Source organism: Strix uralensis, chromosome 1 (genome assembly GCF_047716275.1).
Source record: "Strix uralensis isolate ZFMK-TIS-50842 chromosome 1, bStrUra1, whole genome shotgun sequence".
Classification (NCBI taxonomy): domain Eukaryota; kingdom Metazoa; phylum Chordata; class Aves; order Strigiformes; family Strigidae; genus Strix; species Strix uralensis.
In genome coordinates, this window is record NC_133972.1 from 49,234,566 (window position 1) to 49,252,296 (window position 17,731).

The 17,731-nt window shown below is 38.2% G+C and overlaps 1 protein-coding gene across 2 annotated transcripts in view; it reads left to right on the top strand.

Moving 5' to 3' along the window:
• Positions 1–17,131, top strand: part of LOC141942369 (macrophage mannose receptor 1-like) — a 33,087-nt gene extending 15,956 nt beyond the window's left edge. For both annotated transcript variants that reach the window (XM_074865428.1, XM_074865438.1), the window contains 12 exons: positions 1,048–1,148; positions 2,392–2,534; positions 4,043–4,157; positions 5,330–5,478; positions 6,836–6,938; positions 7,772–8,004; positions 9,626–9,791; positions 10,813–10,965; positions 11,223–11,339; positions 12,804–12,971; positions 14,878–14,919; positions 15,345–17,131. In XM_074865428.1, the coding sequence (XP_074721529.1) occupies positions 1,048–1,148; positions 2,392–2,534; positions 4,043–4,157; positions 5,330–5,478; positions 6,836–6,938; positions 7,772–8,004; positions 9,626–9,791; positions 10,813–10,965; positions 11,223–11,339; positions 12,804–12,971; positions 14,878–14,919; positions 15,345–15,574 (1,720 nt within the window). In that variant the 3' untranslated portion in view covers positions 15,575–17,131. The remainder of the gene's footprint in view (positions 1–1,047; positions 1,149–2,391; positions 2,535–4,042; positions 4,158–5,329; positions 5,479–6,835; positions 6,939–7,771; positions 8,005–9,625; positions 9,792–10,812; positions 10,966–11,222; positions 11,340–12,803; positions 12,972–14,877; positions 14,920–15,344) is intronic.
• Positions 17,132–17,731: the final 600 nt, after the last annotated feature.

The following is a 17,731-nucleotide window of genomic DNA, read 5'->3' on the forward strand; positions in this document are numbered from 1 at the left end:
TGCCTCTTTTACTAGTGCCTTCTCCTGTGATTTGAAGCTTGGTCAGATGAGTCTCAGCCTCTTCATTTCAGTCTTTCTTCTGTTGCCTCAGGATGTCTTGGCCACAAGCCACAGACACTGAGTCTTATCTCCTGGAGCTCCTGCTTTCTACATCACATCCACTGCTCAGAAAATACTGCTGTTTGTCCAGTTCTCCCTTGCTCCCTCACTAGTTTCATCCTCCTCCCTGCTGGATGACAGTCCCGCTATTTGTCTTTATATTATTTCTCCCAGTTTATTATGTACTGTTTTTTTCCTATTTGGCTCAGAAGATTTGCAAGTGGAAGCAGCTAGGCATCCTGTTGAATTCCTTATTTGAAGTTTACTTGCAAAAACATGCATATAGTTGCTTAGTCTCCGAAACTGGAAAAACACTAAATTTCCCTGGAGCTGCTGTCTGAAGGCTCTCAGTCTTGGCAGATTCCCAACTTGACGTTTCTCCTTCCACTGAGGCTTTTTTCACTCTTTTCTTGGCTACTTTTTGAGAATAAATTTGTGAATCACCAAAGTAGGAAATGATTGTTGCACAACTGAAATCAATAACTGTATAATAAAGATTTCCTTTGTTTAGCAAAATGGTTCCAAGTGGTCCCCAATATGTTGTTCAAGGCTCTCTCTTACCCTACAAGTTCTTATATTATTGCTTTTGGATGCAGAAAATTGCTGAAATAGGCTCAGGTTTCTGTTTCTGTGCTCCAGAGAAAGATGTTCAGTGCTACCCTAGTGTGTTTCTGCAGGCTCTCAGTGCTCAGAGACCAAGAAGGGCTGGGACTACCAGTTGATGATTAGTTCAGACCTGGTCCAGGTCAATAGAGTAGGTAGTTGATAGATATAAAGATATTTTTTACTAATCCCAGGTGGAAGATCTTGGCTTTCTTTTACCAGAGAACATGTGTTTGTAATGTAGGATATAGGAAACTTACAATAGAAAGATCTAATACATCCTTTACAAAGAAATTTTAACTAATTCAACTAAGAGTTATCATTCCCCCAAATTACTTCTTTCAGGTGGATGGATGGAACTCCAGTGAACTATGTTGCCTGGGCTCCAAATGAACCCAATTTTGCAAATAATGATGAAAACTGTGTGGTCATGTATACCCAAACAGGTGGGTGCTGTCACAACACAATCTGCACAGTGTGGCATAGGCTTGGGAGGGCTGCATGTGCAAGGCTGGGTGAGTTACAATACTGAGCAAGCTGATGTTTGAAAGAGTGTTTAAAAAACAGGAAAATAAATTGTATTCTTTTCTTTCATTTACTCTTTATAAAAATTGGACTCTATGTAGCTAATATATTAGATTACATCTGCATTTTGATTCCTAGCTTTGTCAGAAAATTTCAGTGTGAACAAATCAGTTAAGCATCAGACCATCTGCAGATAAAATCAGTATTGGTTTTCCTCTAACCTCTGTCCATTTTATGACTACCTCCTGAGGATGTCAGCTGTCTGTTATCATTTGTGCAGTGCCTAAAAATCTAGGGCTTTGGCATGGCTTTGATTATTACTAAACAAAGTTACACACTATTTTAATTAAAATAAATACAAATAAAGAGCGTGAGAAGTAATTGTGCTTACACTAGCCAAGCACTTAGTCTTCTTTGGAACAGTTAATCTCTTCTACTTCTAAAAAGTTCTAGTCTCAAAATCAATAGCTGAGGTAATCTTCCTAGGCTCTGTTAGAGGTCAATGGAAAGAAGTAAACACTTTTGGGGAGTAAATATTATGTCCTGTTTTGGAGATCTTCTTTAAGATAAGATGAATTATGTCCTGAACTTCACTGAATTATGACAATATCTCTATTAAACATAAGGTGTGATTATCTCTGCTGTAGATAATTACCTTGTAACTGTCTGAAGTTAATGAAATTAATGTTGTTTTCTTATTTATTCCTGATCCATAAAATGGGGATGATGATATTAATGTTATATTCTTACATCACACTCCCATTGAGAGAAAAGATACCCAGAAGACTATAAGACTGTGAGAAGCTCAAGCAGTAAGGTAACAAGGACTCAGTACCTTATATAGGCAGAGTGATCCTAGAGATCTTACAGATCTTAAGGAGGTGAATTAAGCACTTGAACTAAAACTCCCTTTTGGCAATGCTGTGGTTTTGCAATACTGAAATATTTCTGTTCTCCGACAAAATATTCATATTCTGAATTATGCTGGAAACATGAATATTTCTAATGAACATACATAAAGATTACTCATTATTCCTGGGGCAGAGAAATACAAATATTGAAATTAGTTCTACTTCCTATGATAGATTTGCTTTAGGAAAGGACACTTTTCATCCCAGTCTCAGTTGCACTTTTTTTTTTTCTTTTATTCTAATTTGCTTTCAGGTACATGGAATGATCTCAACTGTGGCAGTGTTGAGTTATTCATCTGTGAAAGGCTTAACAGTACTGTTCGTCCAACTGTTGCTCCCACTTCACCACCACCAAAGGGTGGATGTGCAGAAGACTGGCTCCTCTTTGATAACAAGGTGCAGTATGAAATGTCAGTATACTGTATTTTAGAAAGAGCAGAATAAACCCCATCTTGGATTCAGTTTTTCAGCTGTAGCAGGGTTTTCAGTTATCCAAAATAAGTTCTGATTATGTATATTTAAAGACTCTAAAAATACGATTCCTGAAATAGACATTATAGCTTCCATTGGGATCACAACAGTTATGAGGGAGGCCATGAGACATACAAGAAGAAAATTTCATATATTTTTTGTTAGTGTTTTGTGTTTCCAAGGATGGCTGAGCAACTTTCCTTGTGTGGAGCTGTTGTATGTTCTCATTTACTGTGCTGAGCTTAGCTGGTTGACACAGGTTGCCTGAACACAAATTCATTCCTTGCCTACTATGCACTGGCTCTTAAGCCACTAAGGCACCTTTCCTTGAGCAAATTTATCAGTTTTTTTCTGTAACCAAACACTTGTTAAGGTTTTTAAATAATCCAGTTACAAGCTTCACCACACTCTATTATGTAAGATCACTCTTAGCCTTCTCAAAAGACAAAAGTTTAGGATAAGAGACTGTGTGTATTCAAAATTCATAGATCATCATCAACTATACTATAAAAGCTATAAGGCAACAGAGTACACTGTTGAGAATACACCTAGCAATGAAGATAATCCTTGATTACTTTGCTTCATCTAGCTCTGTCTGTTTTCCTTTTGGCTAAGCCAAAATATGATTTCAGTTTGATAGAGCTCCTTTGTTTGAAATCTGCTGGCTGCTGTCTCCTCTTTCCTTCCCTCTCTCAGTCCTGGGGAAAAGAGTCACAACCTCAGTGTTCACTTTCATGGTGCTCTCTCTAGCTAAAATGTCCCTCTCTTCCTCACCTCTTGGAAGAGGAGCTTCCAAAGGCTCCTTTATTGACTCCTCTCCAAGTGTTTACACATCACTTCTGACCATCATGGCGCTATCTCCCTTTTGCCCAACTTTTACCCCAAATTGCCAGATTAACTTCTCTGTTGCCTGCTTTAATGAACACATTTAGGTTGCTTGACTCTGACAATGTTGTCTAATGATGCCTTGGTTAAATCTCATAGATCATATTATAAGAAATGTTAAATTCATGGTTTTCTTTGTAATGTCAGAATTATTCTCTTTCTGTGATTATCCTGTGAGAACCAAACCTGGTTTGACAAACAGGGCAACAGAAGCTGAGATGTTTAGCTTCAATAATGTATCTTATCCTTGTTTGTTTTCTGAGGTCTTCTTAGGCGTTCCTCCCACAAAGTCACACCTTAGAAGTGTGTTCAGAAGCTTTAACATAATTTCTACTGAAATCATTAGACTGACATATTCTTTCTTCTAAGGGTATGCTAAAATATTGGGGTTTATACTAGGTTTCTAGTATATATTTCTTTCATAAAGATTTATAGGCAAACTAAAAATCCTGTTAAATCAGCTAATCTCCCTTTTTGCTTACAGAGATGCTTTCACCAGAAATTAAAACATTATCCAGTTACAGATTTGGCACGCTTCTCTTTTTCAGTGTTTCAAAGTATTTGGCCTTAATGAAAATGATACATTGACATGGCATGCTGCACGGAACAATTGTATTAATTTTGGAGGAAACCTGGCTACTATATCAAAAAAGGAAACGCAAGGTATAAAGTACCAATGTTCTGATACTGGATGAGCCATCAAGTAATTCTTGATAAACAGATTAAAACAGATGTTACAATATACGCTATTATTTATGCCATATTAATATAAACTTATCTTGAATGAGACATTTTGCTTTTGGAAAAATGTTTGCATAGGTTTTAGTGCCTTAATTAACTTTTAAAATCATAGCTTTGGGGTTAAAATACAACACGAAGGAATTTATACTGTTCAAACAGTAAGATTTATATAAGGGGCCTGTCATATAATAAAATATCCATATTTTAATTTTTTTAAGCGTACGTATAAAAATAACACACAAAGGGAGTAATATCTAAACCAAATCGCTGTGCACCTAGTTGCTGAGCCAAATGCTGTGGGTCTCAGTGGAGAACACATCCTCAGGCAGCAGAAGGCTCCAGTGCTGGAGTCCCACATTCCCCTTCCCCTTGTTCTGTTGGACTGCATCCTGCTGGTCTTGCTGCTCAGCATGTTACAAGTTTTTTAGTGAGGCCTCATGTTTGCTCAGGAAAGGTAGTTCCTCAGGTCCTGAGGGCTGCACATGGACCATCTCCTAGCTCACTCCAACAGTGCTTGTGGTTTATACTTTTTTCAATAGCAGAGGAAGGATATTCTTTCAGTGGAAAGTCAGTCTAGCATCATCTTGCCTTCCAAAAAGCTGAGATTTCAGTACATACATACTTGGTTAATAAGTAGTTTTATTTGTGTTATGCCTGTTTAGAAATTAAATTATTAAGTCTGGTTAACAAAGAAGTTACCAAAGAAGAAAAGGGAGTGCACAGTCTGTAGACTCATTTTCTATGTGTCAAGGTTTAGTGTGCTCATGTTAATTTCTGTAATACCATTAAAACATCTTCCCTGCTTCCTCAGATGATGAACAACACAGAAGAATGTATACATAAATTCCTTAAAAAAAATTGAAAATAATTTTATGTATCAAAATTTGCCCATCTTTGGGTTTGTAAATACTTTTTTGGACTTTGACATCATACGACTATCTATTTTTAAAAATTTTTATCATAAGATTACCACCTTAATAAAAAAGAGGAAAAACAAAACTCCTCATCCTGTTTCCAGGCACTCTAGAGTCTGCACTGTTGGGGAAAGCTGCATACAGTTTCCCTCCTTGTACAATTTGTCTTTTTTCCTTCAGCTTTCCTCATGTCCCTCTTAAAAAATGCCGCAACTGATGCTTGGATCGGACTGAATGACATAAATCAGGAGCACACGTTCTTATGGACAGATGGAAGCCCAGTTTACTACACAAATTGGGCAAAAGGTTCCCGAAGTTATTATAGTAAGGTAAACATTAATTTCTGGTTATCACTCAAACATTATAACTTTGGTAGATGAAAGTATGTAGCTATCACTGTATTTTCCGTAAAGTTTCTTTTATGAAGATTTTTAGTGATCTTGTTGCTTTTGAAAACAGAGTAATCATGTAACAGATCTACCTTCACACTTTTTTTTCAACTTCTGTGTTTTGTCATGAATTTTTTGTTACGAATCTGGACAGACTTTGGAAACATTATGCAAAACTCAGACAAGTGAACATTTTCCTCACTTTACCATGACTGAACAGAAGACTCAAATAAACCATAGCATAGCAGTAACTGTATAATTTTGGGATTATATTGAATATTGATAAAAATACTCAGATAACTGTGTATATTTACATTTCTTGGCACTGAATTTATTAAGATAAATGCATTGAACAAAATCCTCAAAAGAAGGAGACTCTAGATCTTCCTTTCTCATTTTTATCTTCTCCCTCTATCAAATCTTCTTTCTGAAAGATCTCTTCTTCATGCTTTGAAACTTTCAGCACTGCTATACCATTTTGTGTTTAATTGCAAGACAAAACTGAATGTTATTCAATGATTGTAAAATGGCTAATGTAGAATACTGTACTTTATAGTACTACTCTTCTACTCCTGTGCTAGCTGTACCAAGTTTCTCTCTTTTTTATAACAGAATTGGTTTGAGCCCAGCTAAAATGGGGAAAAGTTATGTGAGGTCTGACCTCTGCTGCCATCCAAGCTAGAGCTGGGTTTTGGGATCTCCAGGACTTCCCCATTTCACACATCTATATGCTTTCTGTAGAAGGCTATGCCCATTTCCCTACACAAGTTGTTGCTCCACATACACCTTCCTTCACTTGCAACCAAGACCTGGGACTACTGCCCCTCAGGGGGTTTGGAGGTAGCGTAAGTTTAGGCTGATATGAGGTGGGGAGAGCAGCTGCCTTCTGCCTCAGAAAGCCAAGCAGCGTCTTCTCATGCTGTGGGAGGAAAAGGTCGGTGTTAGGTTAATGGTTGGACTAGATGATCTTCAAGGTCTTTTCCATCCACATACACACACACACACATGCATGCACAGAGATTATATACTTACAGCTAGTCCCAGTCATTCTTCTTGCCTCTATGTTATGTTTTGCAACTCCCTCCATCATCCAAGTAAAAACTTTTCGAGGGCTGAGTTGTAAATGCTATTATCATATTACTGCTCCTGACCACTGCTTGTATGAGTTCATATATATGACCTTCCTATTACTCATCTCTGTGTGTCTGTGTATGATAAGTAAGTCTGTATGTCCAGCAGGAGTAAGGATGTTTCCTATCAATACCCATTTTTCTTGTTAATCTCATTTCCCCTGTAGGATGACTGTGTCTTTATGATGAAGAACCCTATTGAACAGGCAGGAAAATGGAAAGATCAAGAATGTAAAACAAGCAAAAGCTACATATGCCAGAAAAATTCTGGTGAGTTTTCTTTCACCACTTTCTAGTACAGCTGATTTATTGCGGTTATGTCAAACTGGTGTTAAAAGTGACTTTCCCATATTCAATCCTATTTTAACTGAAATTAATCTGACAGCATCACATGCACTATGGAACATTTTAAAAAAAAGAGCACCCATTTTATTTTTTGGAGAAAAGCTCTTAGCCTTTCCTATTTTAAGGACTAGACCAGTAAATAAAAAAAAAAAAAAAAAAGGCTACAGATCATCATGTATTTTACTATTTTGTGTCATCAGGTGGGAGTAAGAGAGAACAGTACTTTATATGGGTAAATTCTTCAAAACTGAAATTCTACTGTTATACTTAAAAGCACTGAAACTTCTTTATTTTGAAAAACTGCCCTGCTTGATTTCCTTTACAGTCTTACTCAGGCAATTTCATTAGCAGCAGTTATACCCCTCTGCTTGCTTATGTTGTGCTTACCATAACCTGTTCCTTGTCAGAAATACAACAAATGCTAATATATCATGGAAAAAGTGGAGGAATTGTTCCCTTTAATGCCCTACATCATTACAGTATGCTCTGGGAATGTCTAGAGTTTACAAGGCATGTTCCTGGAGGTGATACAGATATTTATGTTAAAAGGTCATTCTGACAGGAATTAGACAATTTTGTCACAGAACATGAAAACATGGCTTTCATCATTGCAGTGATAGTTGGGACACATCTTAATTGGTTATTCCAGTCCCTCCTCATTACTTGACTACCCCAGTACTCTAGATCTTCTCTCAGTGTTATATGTCTAGCCAATATAAAACATTTGACTTTTCTTTTTGTGTGGTTGGTTGTTGCAGACCCCAGACTGCAAAACTCCCAACCCATAATTCCAATGTTTGGCTTTAACAATTATGGCAATGACCGCTATGCAGTCATCAACTACAAAATGAGCTGGGAAGAAGCACAGAAGAACTGCAGAGATCAGTTTGCAGAACTCGCCAGTGTTTTGGATCCTTATGTTGAATCTTACCTGTGGTTACAAATATTAAGGCATGGGGAGCCTGTATGGATTGGTCTTAACAGCAACACAGTGAGTCCATCAAATGCTTGTGACAATTATACTGCTACCCTAGACTGGCAGAAATCAGCCATATTTCTTGCTCAGATGTTGACAAGATCCACTGCTGTGGTCACTGTTTTCTCCCATGTGAGTGCTATTGGTTAGATCTGTGTATGTGTGGCAGGCATCAAAACCTTGCTGAGGTGCCTGACTTCCCTCCACTTCAGGGGTTTTACCCATCTATATGTTTGGCCATAATGTGAGAATTGCCACAGCTCGCGTTTCAAAGGCCACCAAGGATATAGCTGCATTAGACAGTGGTTTCAGCAGTAAAAGAGGCTATGAAGTTTCCACTTCCTGCGCCATGGTCTACCACACACTCATGTGGGGGAGCATTGCTGTTTGCAAAGACACATTGTGGCGCACACCACAGAAACAGCTTGGGTTAAAAATAGTTATTTCTTCATGAGGTTATTTTAAGTTATGTTTTAATTCACAGCCTAGCACTACAAGATCTTGTGCTGGGCAATAGGGGAAATGGCAAGGTGCAGCACAAAGGTGGGAGCACACCTCTGGCAATGGGAACACCTTAGGCTGGCTTTTGGAGCTGAAGACAGTGCCTTGCGAAAAACTGTCATCAAACTCAGTCAGCAAAGACTGGAAGGGTCTGAGAGGGGAAGCATCTATTAGGGACATGTAAAAAGAGCATGAAAAAAGATGATGTAGTTGGATATTTGTGGAACTGGAGTTGTGAGGAAATCAAGAGGAAAGAGTTAGAGCCAGGGCTTGGTGAGGCACAGGACTGAGAGAGGCCACAGGTGCTGCCGTGAGAGGAACTGGAGCTGCACTTCGGTGAGAGCAGGCACTGGAAAACCAGGATTACACAGGAATCTGGGATGAAACACGGTCAAGGACTTCAAAGGAAAAAGGACAGGAAAGGAACTGGCACAAAGAACTAAAAGGGAGCCTGCCTCCAAAGATTGCAGGAAGAAGGGTCTAGGCTGCACAGGACAGGGTGACAGGAGCCATGGATGTGACTAATATTGGTCATCCTCTGCAAATAGTGGTGAAATTCACTGAAAAAACCCACGCTTAGCTCATCTCTAGTAGCTGGTCCTTGCAAGAACTAGAAACCTATCACAAGCCCTGTTAGCATGGGTGGCAGAGGTCTGTGGTGCGTGCCCCATGAAAAATGTCATCAGTATTCATCTCTCCAGTGGAACATCTGCTTTTTCTGTTTGCTTTCTAATTACATAGAGAAGCCTGTGTTAGAAGAATGGTAAGAATAGTTTCTCTGCAATCTTTAGTTGATCTGTGTGTATATGTGGACTCCTTTGATCAAACCTTCAACTGTATATTCACATTTGTTACCGCAAGAACTTTTGCCCATTTAGTGCATGAGATGGATGGTGTGAGTTGAATAACGTAGATTGTGTTCTAAATAAACATCTGTAGGACCACTGCCCTAACTGCTGTGGAGAGTGGTAATCTGGACCAGACTTATGTATTCATGACAGAGGATGAATTAATTTTGTGCGAGAAACTGTGATTCTGGTTTTTCCTAATTTTTGCATACCTTCAAGGGCAATCTTAATGTTCTTTCAATCTAATTCTTGTATGTGACATAATCTTTGTTGTCATTTGCTTTTAGACTCGTGGCCATTACATATGGTCAGATAGAAGGAGGAGCAGGTATCATAACTGGGCCAGTGGAGAACCAAATAAGAACACAGCCTGTGTCTATTTAGATTTGGATGGTTTTTGGAAGACAGCATCTTGCAACGAAACATTTTTATCTCTCTGTAAACAATCTGATGGTAAGTTGTGAATGAGAGAAATATGATTTGGGAGACTGGAATTTGAATTAATGGCTTTATTTGAATTTAGCTTTTCCTCATATGCAAAGATTGTGATGGATGGTGTATACCTTGTGATAAACTACTGCTTTTGTTGAGGAAGACCTCTCAGATCCAGTCTGTCTTGAATGATTTCCAGGCATTTCATTTCACAGGCCAGTCAACACATGCACATGAGAAAGAAAACTGCAATATTTCATGCCATATGCAATATTTCTTTTCTGCATCCTTGTTTCTCAAGAACTGCAGAATTGATCAACTTTAGCCTAACTATAAATATATTAATTATATATTTTTACATTTGAAAGTATCTTTTGTAATATTGGAAGACAAGAATCTCCTGTCAGTGTAGCAGCTGAATCAATTAATTTATATTTGTTGAAAGCATAAGAATCCTGGGAAGCTTCTGCTGGGATACTTTAGAGCTCAAATATTGCACCTAATTTTCAAACATATTTTAAAATATTTATGAAATTTATGATCTCTGCATCATACTTCATAGCATATTTTCTATTCATCTAAATTCTGCTTTGACTTTAATCAGGTGATACACTAGGCTACTAATACTACTTTTACTTGGTTTAGGATGTATGTACAAGGACAGGTACTTGGAACTACTCTGACTGATCTTGCTACAAACTGGCTGGACATAAGCCACTGCTGGTGGTGTCAAGATCCTTTACCTATACTGACTCATTCCTCATTCCGTTTCACAAGTTTTATGTAAAAATTTTTTTGCCTTGCTGAAGACAATTGCCATTAGACTGGTGTAAACCTTTAGCAGATTGGAGAACTAGCTCCAATGAGTATAGTTTATTACTGGTTTATCATGTTTGGTTCAATCTTTTATCAATAGCTCAGTCTATGGGATATTCCTTTTCCTGGAATAACTATCAAATTGGTAGGGCTGATGTGTGGTACAGGAGTACGTGTTTCTCTTAGATTTTAGGACCCCACTGAAACTTCTTTGTCTTCCCAATAGAGTTAATCCCTAGTGAGCCACCACAGCTTCCTGGGAAGTGTCCTGAACCGAAGCGTGGTAGATCTTGGATTCCCTTCCGTGGCCATTGCTACTATGTTCACACCACTTCTGAAGAAAGCTGGCCTGATGCTTCTATGATGTGTATTCAAATGGGTAAGTCCCTTTTTTTATTACGATATTTTACAGGTTGTTTGTGTGTTTGTTTTTTAAATCCAGAAACAAGAGATAATACATAGATTTGTGTGTATGTATATCAATTATAAGCTACAGCTAATTTAAATTTATTATCAAGCTTTTCTAGTATATGAAAAAGCTGACCACAAAACATATCATGACTGTTTACTGAGATAATTAATTTCTAATGGAAAATCTTGCTGAAATTATATGCAATATTTAATTCATATTTTTAGGCGCTTCTCTGGTTTCCATAGAAGATTCAGCTGAAATGGACTTTCTCTTACTTTTTTTGTCTCCACTTGCAAGTGACTTCAGAAAGTTGTGGATAGGACTGTTCAAAAATATTGATGGTAATTATTTCACGATGCATACCGAGATGAAAATAAATACTAAATAAACAGAGAGAATACTAAGTAACACTAACATACTAAATACTAACATTAATATACTAAATATTAAATAAATAATCAGAGAGAAATCAACTGTTAAATGTTTAATAGCTTTTCTGCTAAAATACTTAAAACATAAACCACCACGAGGTCTACTCTTTTTGTATCTTTACTGTAACTAGAGTATATTTCATTCTGTAAAAGGTTCTAGCTTAGCACTGCAGTAGCTGATTAAAATATTTCCTGTCACCTTTTTTTTTAACTCAAATTGCTTGACATTTAACCAGTGTTAGTCTTTTAAGAAAAATGTTGTCTTGTAATTAAAAGCTGAGGCAGCCTTAAATTGAAATTTATTTCTAAACAACACAGGGGACAGCAACTCATATGAGCTACCTAGCAACATATCTTAATTTAAATTTCAGGGATTTTTCATAAATTTTTTGGTGGAACCTTTTATTTTCATACAAAAATATTTCATCTTTTTTTTTTTTTCTTTTAAACTTCAAATTTGATCCTGTTTTCTATATCATTGTAATTCTGAAACCTGTTTTTCATGGGAGACTTTGAGGGTATATCTCAAGAGTGAGGGTATATCTCAAGAGTGAGTCTAGACTGGGCTACAGTGAGTGGCCTTGACCATGGCTGCCCAAGTCCCCATCTCTCACCACCAGCAATGGCAGGCACCTTGTCGCATGGTGGGCCAGGTTCATATGTTCTACTTGAAAACTAACAGTACAAAAGCAGTGATTTGTTCCTGACCTGGTCCACTACACTGCCACACTGTTACATGCAGTGCAAGCAGAGGCAAGAGGAAAGTGTAGCTTTGGACGGGAGACAGAGGAGGTATCATTGAGGCAGTTGCAAGTTATATCATGATATGCTGCCATGAAAGCACACCCTGAGGGAGCAGAGATGGTGATTATTCCTACTTGATGGGCCTCAGCAGGAGATGAGCAGGTAGTTATTATTAAAGAGAGCTGATACAGTTTGAAAAGAGAATTGATTAAGCTCTATTAAAGCAGCTATTCACTGATCTTGGATACACACATAAAGAAAATCTCCTGAACAATCTGGATCCTTGAACTACAGAGCATGGGTCTCAAAAGTGCTCTGCTTTTCTTAAGGCTCCCAGACACAGGTGAACCCTGGGCAAAGACTTCAGCTACAAGTCCTCAGGTAGCCAGGGCATGTCTTCCTTATATCACTGACAGCCATGGCCCTGAAGGCTAATGGAGTTAACTTTGTCTGTGAACATTTACATTTGGTACACTCCCATCTGAATATCTCTGGCTGTTAGAAGAGTGAGACCCTTCTGTGATGCTAATTTAATCAACTAATAAATTCCATATCTGATGTCATTGTGACCTGTAGACTAGAAATGATTCTTCACTTCATTCACTCACTAGATAATACTTTTCATTTTAGGGGAATGGCTATGGACAGACAGAAGTGCTGTAGAATTTGTCAACTGGGAGAAAGGAGAACCTACAGTAATTTTTGATGAACACTGTGTTGACATGGATGTGTCAAGTGGAACCTGGAGGAACTATTACTGCTCTGCTGACCAGAATTTTATTTGCAAAATCCCAAAAAGTAAGTTCTGAATTTCTTTGCACTGGGTTATTTTAGAAGTAGTGGTTAATATGCATCAAGCCAAACTGCTTATGCACTGGGTATGCTTTATGCATTGATGGTGATGCATGTGCATCTGCATCAAAGTGAAGAGTAACTTCTGTTAAGGACAATGAGAAATAATGTTGGAGAAGAACCTAAGTCATTGTTTCCCCCTCTCAGTTTAAAAGCATTGATTTCCTGACATTTGCTGTACCCTGGGGTAGGGGACCCCATATGACCTGTTGAGAGTACGGAGAAAATTCAGTGGTTGGAGTTCAAGGGGCAGTATATGATGAATAAATGACTAAACTAGTGCTGAGAAGAGTCGGACATTCTTCTGATAGCTAAGCTGAGGGCCAGCAGTGCATAGTTACTGCGGTCCTGCAGAAAGAAGGTAGGTACTGCCGATGGGATTGGTACCAGTGAAGTGTGCTGGGATCTGCTGGATGACCAAGCAGAAAGAATCAAGTGAGGGTGGGCAGTGGGGCCCAATTAATTTCTCTGCTTACACAGGCATAGGGAGACATGCCAAGACAACCAAACAGCATAGTGCATTTCATTTTTAATGGTTATTTGTGGCCCTGTGGTTTTTTGGTCAACCCATACAAAATCTGAATGTGTCACAGGCTGAGGTGAGTCCCCCTTGCGTGCACAGCAGCGTTGCATAAAGCATGAAGGAAGTAAATCTGCACACATGCAGCTAGTGTGAGGCATTGTATACACACAGATTCAGCTGTGTTTGAACACATCAGCTGGGAGACAGTATGAAATAGGGCAGACATGTCATTGGCAAACAGATCCTCTGCACAAATATAATAGATGTAATGTAGAATCACTTGAGTCCCCTGCTTGTGGATCTCCACATGTTGGCAGGTTGACAATGGAGTCATCCATGAGCTTCGTAGGGCCCAGTCAGACAGTCCTGCAAGCAATTAACTGAATCATATTCCTCCAGCAACAAAGGAAAAAAAAAGAGGTTGCCTAAAAATACAGCTTAAATGCTGTTAAGTACAAATGTGCTTTTGACTTTTGCAAGTGTAAAAAATTGAGTTCTTCAGTGTGAGATGTGAAGCCATACACTGTGGAAGTGTAAAAACTTTGAATATCTGTCTTCCCTACCAAAAAAAGTGTTCAAAGCAATTAATAGTGAGACAACAGTTTGTTAAATTTTTTTTAAACAAATATTTTTAACAAGAATATTTCATGGATTCAGTCTGAATTGCTAGGGAAAATGTTTTCATATATTTTTCATGTCCATGTACTGTGTTCAGCTCTGGGGTCCCCAACATAAGAAGGACATGGACCTGCTCGAGCGGGTCCAGAGGAGGGGTACAAAGGTGATCAGGGGGATGGTGCACCTCCCCTGTGAGGACAGGCTGAGAGAGTTGGGGTTGTTCAGCCTGGAGAAGATAAAGCTCCAGGGAGACCTTATAGCAGCCTTCTAGTACTTAAAAGGGGCCTACAGGAAAGATGGGGAGGGACTCTTTGTCAGGGAGTGTAGGGATAGGATGAGGAGTAATGGTTTTAAACTGAAAGAGGGTAGATTTAGATTAGATAGAAGGAAGAAATTCTTTCCTGTGAGGGTGGTGACACACTGGAACAGGCAGCCCAGAGACGTTGTGGCTGCTCCTCCCTGGAAGTGTTCAAGGCCAGGTTGGACGGGGCTTTGAGCAACCTGGTCTAGTGGAAGGTGTCCCTGCCCATGGCAGGGGGGTTGGAACGAGATGATCTTTAAGGTCCCTTCTAAGCCAAACCATTCTGTGATTCTATGATTATTTAAAATTTGATAGAAATGCAAAGTAAAAATTATGTATGCAGTTTTTATTTAATCTTTAAATGATCGCTTGCAAACTGTGTATAATATATATATTTTTAAATTTTTAAGTTATTGAAGTTGAGCCAACCCATGATTCACCTGTCAATAAAGGTAAGTTTGTTTCCTATAAGCCCATTAAACAGAAATTTCAATAACTTTATAGGCATTTATTATTTACAAGTAAAATTGCCCCCAGAAAAGTTTTATTTAAGTATCCATTTAACTGTCACAGATTATTTTGTTTTGAATCTGTTTAAAAGTTGAGTTCTTCTCTCAAACTGGATGTCTTATTGATTTTTTTTTTTCTTTACGAATGGTATACTGTAGTACAATATAATGCTCCTTTTAAAAGGAACATAGAAAAGATTGAGCCCCAATTTTGCATTGTCCATCCAGAACATGCATCAATTTTAACTGCTGTTACGGTTGTTCAGTACTTTTACAGTTCACTCAGTTGGTTTACTTAGGAGATGTTTGTTATATGCAATAGCAGTCTTTGTCCATTTCTAGTAATTGTTCTGTTTTGTCTTTCACAGCATCAAAAAATGAAGCTGCTGCTTCATCTGCAAATAGTTTAGGTGGGATGATTGTTATACTGATCTTCCTTCTGCTAACAGGAACTGGCCTTACATTCTATTTCTTCTATAAAAAAAGACGTGATCGACAAACAGTTACAGCCAGTTTTGACAATGCCATATACCGTGGTGATGCTGAATCAAATTGTCTTGTGACCAATATTGAACAAAATGAGCAGGCAACAGTTTAATAAGCAGGGTAATCTTGGGCCTGATTTTGAAAGGAATTAAAGCGCTGGAGTACAAGAATTCTTAAGGCAAAGCAATTTTCTCCTATGGAAATTCTAGTTCATTTTGCACAGGATGCTTCTTGCTTTCTGTACTAGCAGGAACAAGCAATCTTGCAAGGCAGATCCATGGATCTGCTCACAAACTCTAGTACTTGGGCAAACTGTTGAGCATACGTATAGACCTGGAGCCATGCTGTGTAAGTGAACACTCAGTTCCAGTCTCTGCATGGGTCCAGCATCACCTTTAGGCACAAGAGGAACCATGCTCATCACAGACAACTGTGAGAATATGCTCCTTAGCATGTTCCAGAAAGTATATCTGGATCTGTAGGTATCCTGAAAATGCCACCCTGATCTCCAGCGTAGACTGGCAGAATTGCACAGGACGGGACCTCCAAGTTCACCTGGTGCAGGTCCCTGATCGAAGCAGGACCAGCTCCCTGGCTCAGCCAGGCACACTGCTCCAGTGCTGTGGGTCTACATCTTCCTTTTGCTACTGAGGTACCCACAAAAACCCTTCCTGTTGCCTGTAATATCTGAATTAACACATTTTCCTCCTCTGTATATGACTGATAGAAAGGAAAGTGCAAATTTTTTTTCTTCTGCTATAATTCTGTAACATAAGAAACATAAGCAACTATAATAAGAGGTTGGAATATATTGTGAATAGAAATATTTTATCATTTAAATAATAGAATAGGAATCTCAAATGATTCTGCAAAAAGTGTGTGTGTGTGTGGGGGGGCAGAATAGGCAGGATAAATTATACTTAATTCCTACCTGAAAAAATTACATAAGATTTATTCTTGAAATCTCCAATGCCAGTAAAGATTTCATACCTTTTTAGGCCATTTTTTCAAAGCCTAATGGGACTTACCATTAGAAAGTCTTTTCTAATAACCAAATTCCTGCTGGCCAAGTCGGTTTTAATTCTTTGAGTATCATTCCAGAGTTCCATCATGATGGAGATGACAGCATTGCATGTCATACTGGTCTACTGGTATATTCTCTGGGTTCATAAACCCAGTATAATAATACAGTAGACTCACATGTAGGGTTTTTTTTTTTTACTTTTCCAGTGTATTTTATACCAAATGTAAACAAATGACTCAAAGCTCTTAGTTTAGAGAAGGTCCTTATTTAATTTGATATTTTTTGATATTTTAGTTTTTTGACAGATTTTAGTTTTGTTTAAATTAAAATATTTTGCGTGTGTATGAAATGCATGTAAATAAGTTTTTATTCTATGTTGGTTCACTAAATGGGCATTAAAAGGCTGTTTCTAAGTAAAAGTTTGTGTGTCGTCTTAAACAGAACAATTTAGCATAAAGTAAAAATAACAAGAAGGAGGGATGGGATTCTTAAATTTCTATACACAAATGAGCATCCATTTGTCCTCGTCTAGCATGTTCTTAAACGTCAGTAGCAATTTGTCTTTACTGTCCTGTGAAACAGTGTGTCTCATTGTTTCTTTATTTGAAAGTTTACCCTAATAAACATCTAATGAAAGTGGTGTAATTTAGGACTACTCATGTGTTATACTGCTCTAGCAGTTTCTGAGACAGATTCTTACGTATTTGATAGCTCTTGTCACATCTCCTCTCCGTATTTTCTGATAGCAACACTAGTTCTTCCCTTTTCACTTCACTGACTACCTCTTCTAGATCTCTGGTCCTTTCTGCTGTTCCCTTCTAGACCCTGCTCTATGGTATGTAAGTCCTTCTGACAGTACAATTTCAGGTGAGATCCTAACAACAATGAGCAGATCAAAAAGATTAATCCACCACTGTAACACTTGCTATAAAGGACCCTCCTGTCTGAATTGTCTGAATTGATTCTATAGGATCTATAGGTTTGGATAGAGTAATGGTTACCAGAAAATAATAGGCCAAAGACAGGAAAGGTGCCTAATGAGAAGTTAGTTTGTGAAAGTTTCTAAGGACTGATAAGCTTTATAGACTAGTAGTCCTGTTGCCTCTGTGAGAACTGAACCAAGAATTTGCTGGGACTATACAAGGCTACTAGTGCACACAAGCATCAGCGGAGGTTTGTATAACTTGGACCACATCCAAGACAGCAGTGGCTGCTATCTGATAATGAAGAGTACGACCATCTGAG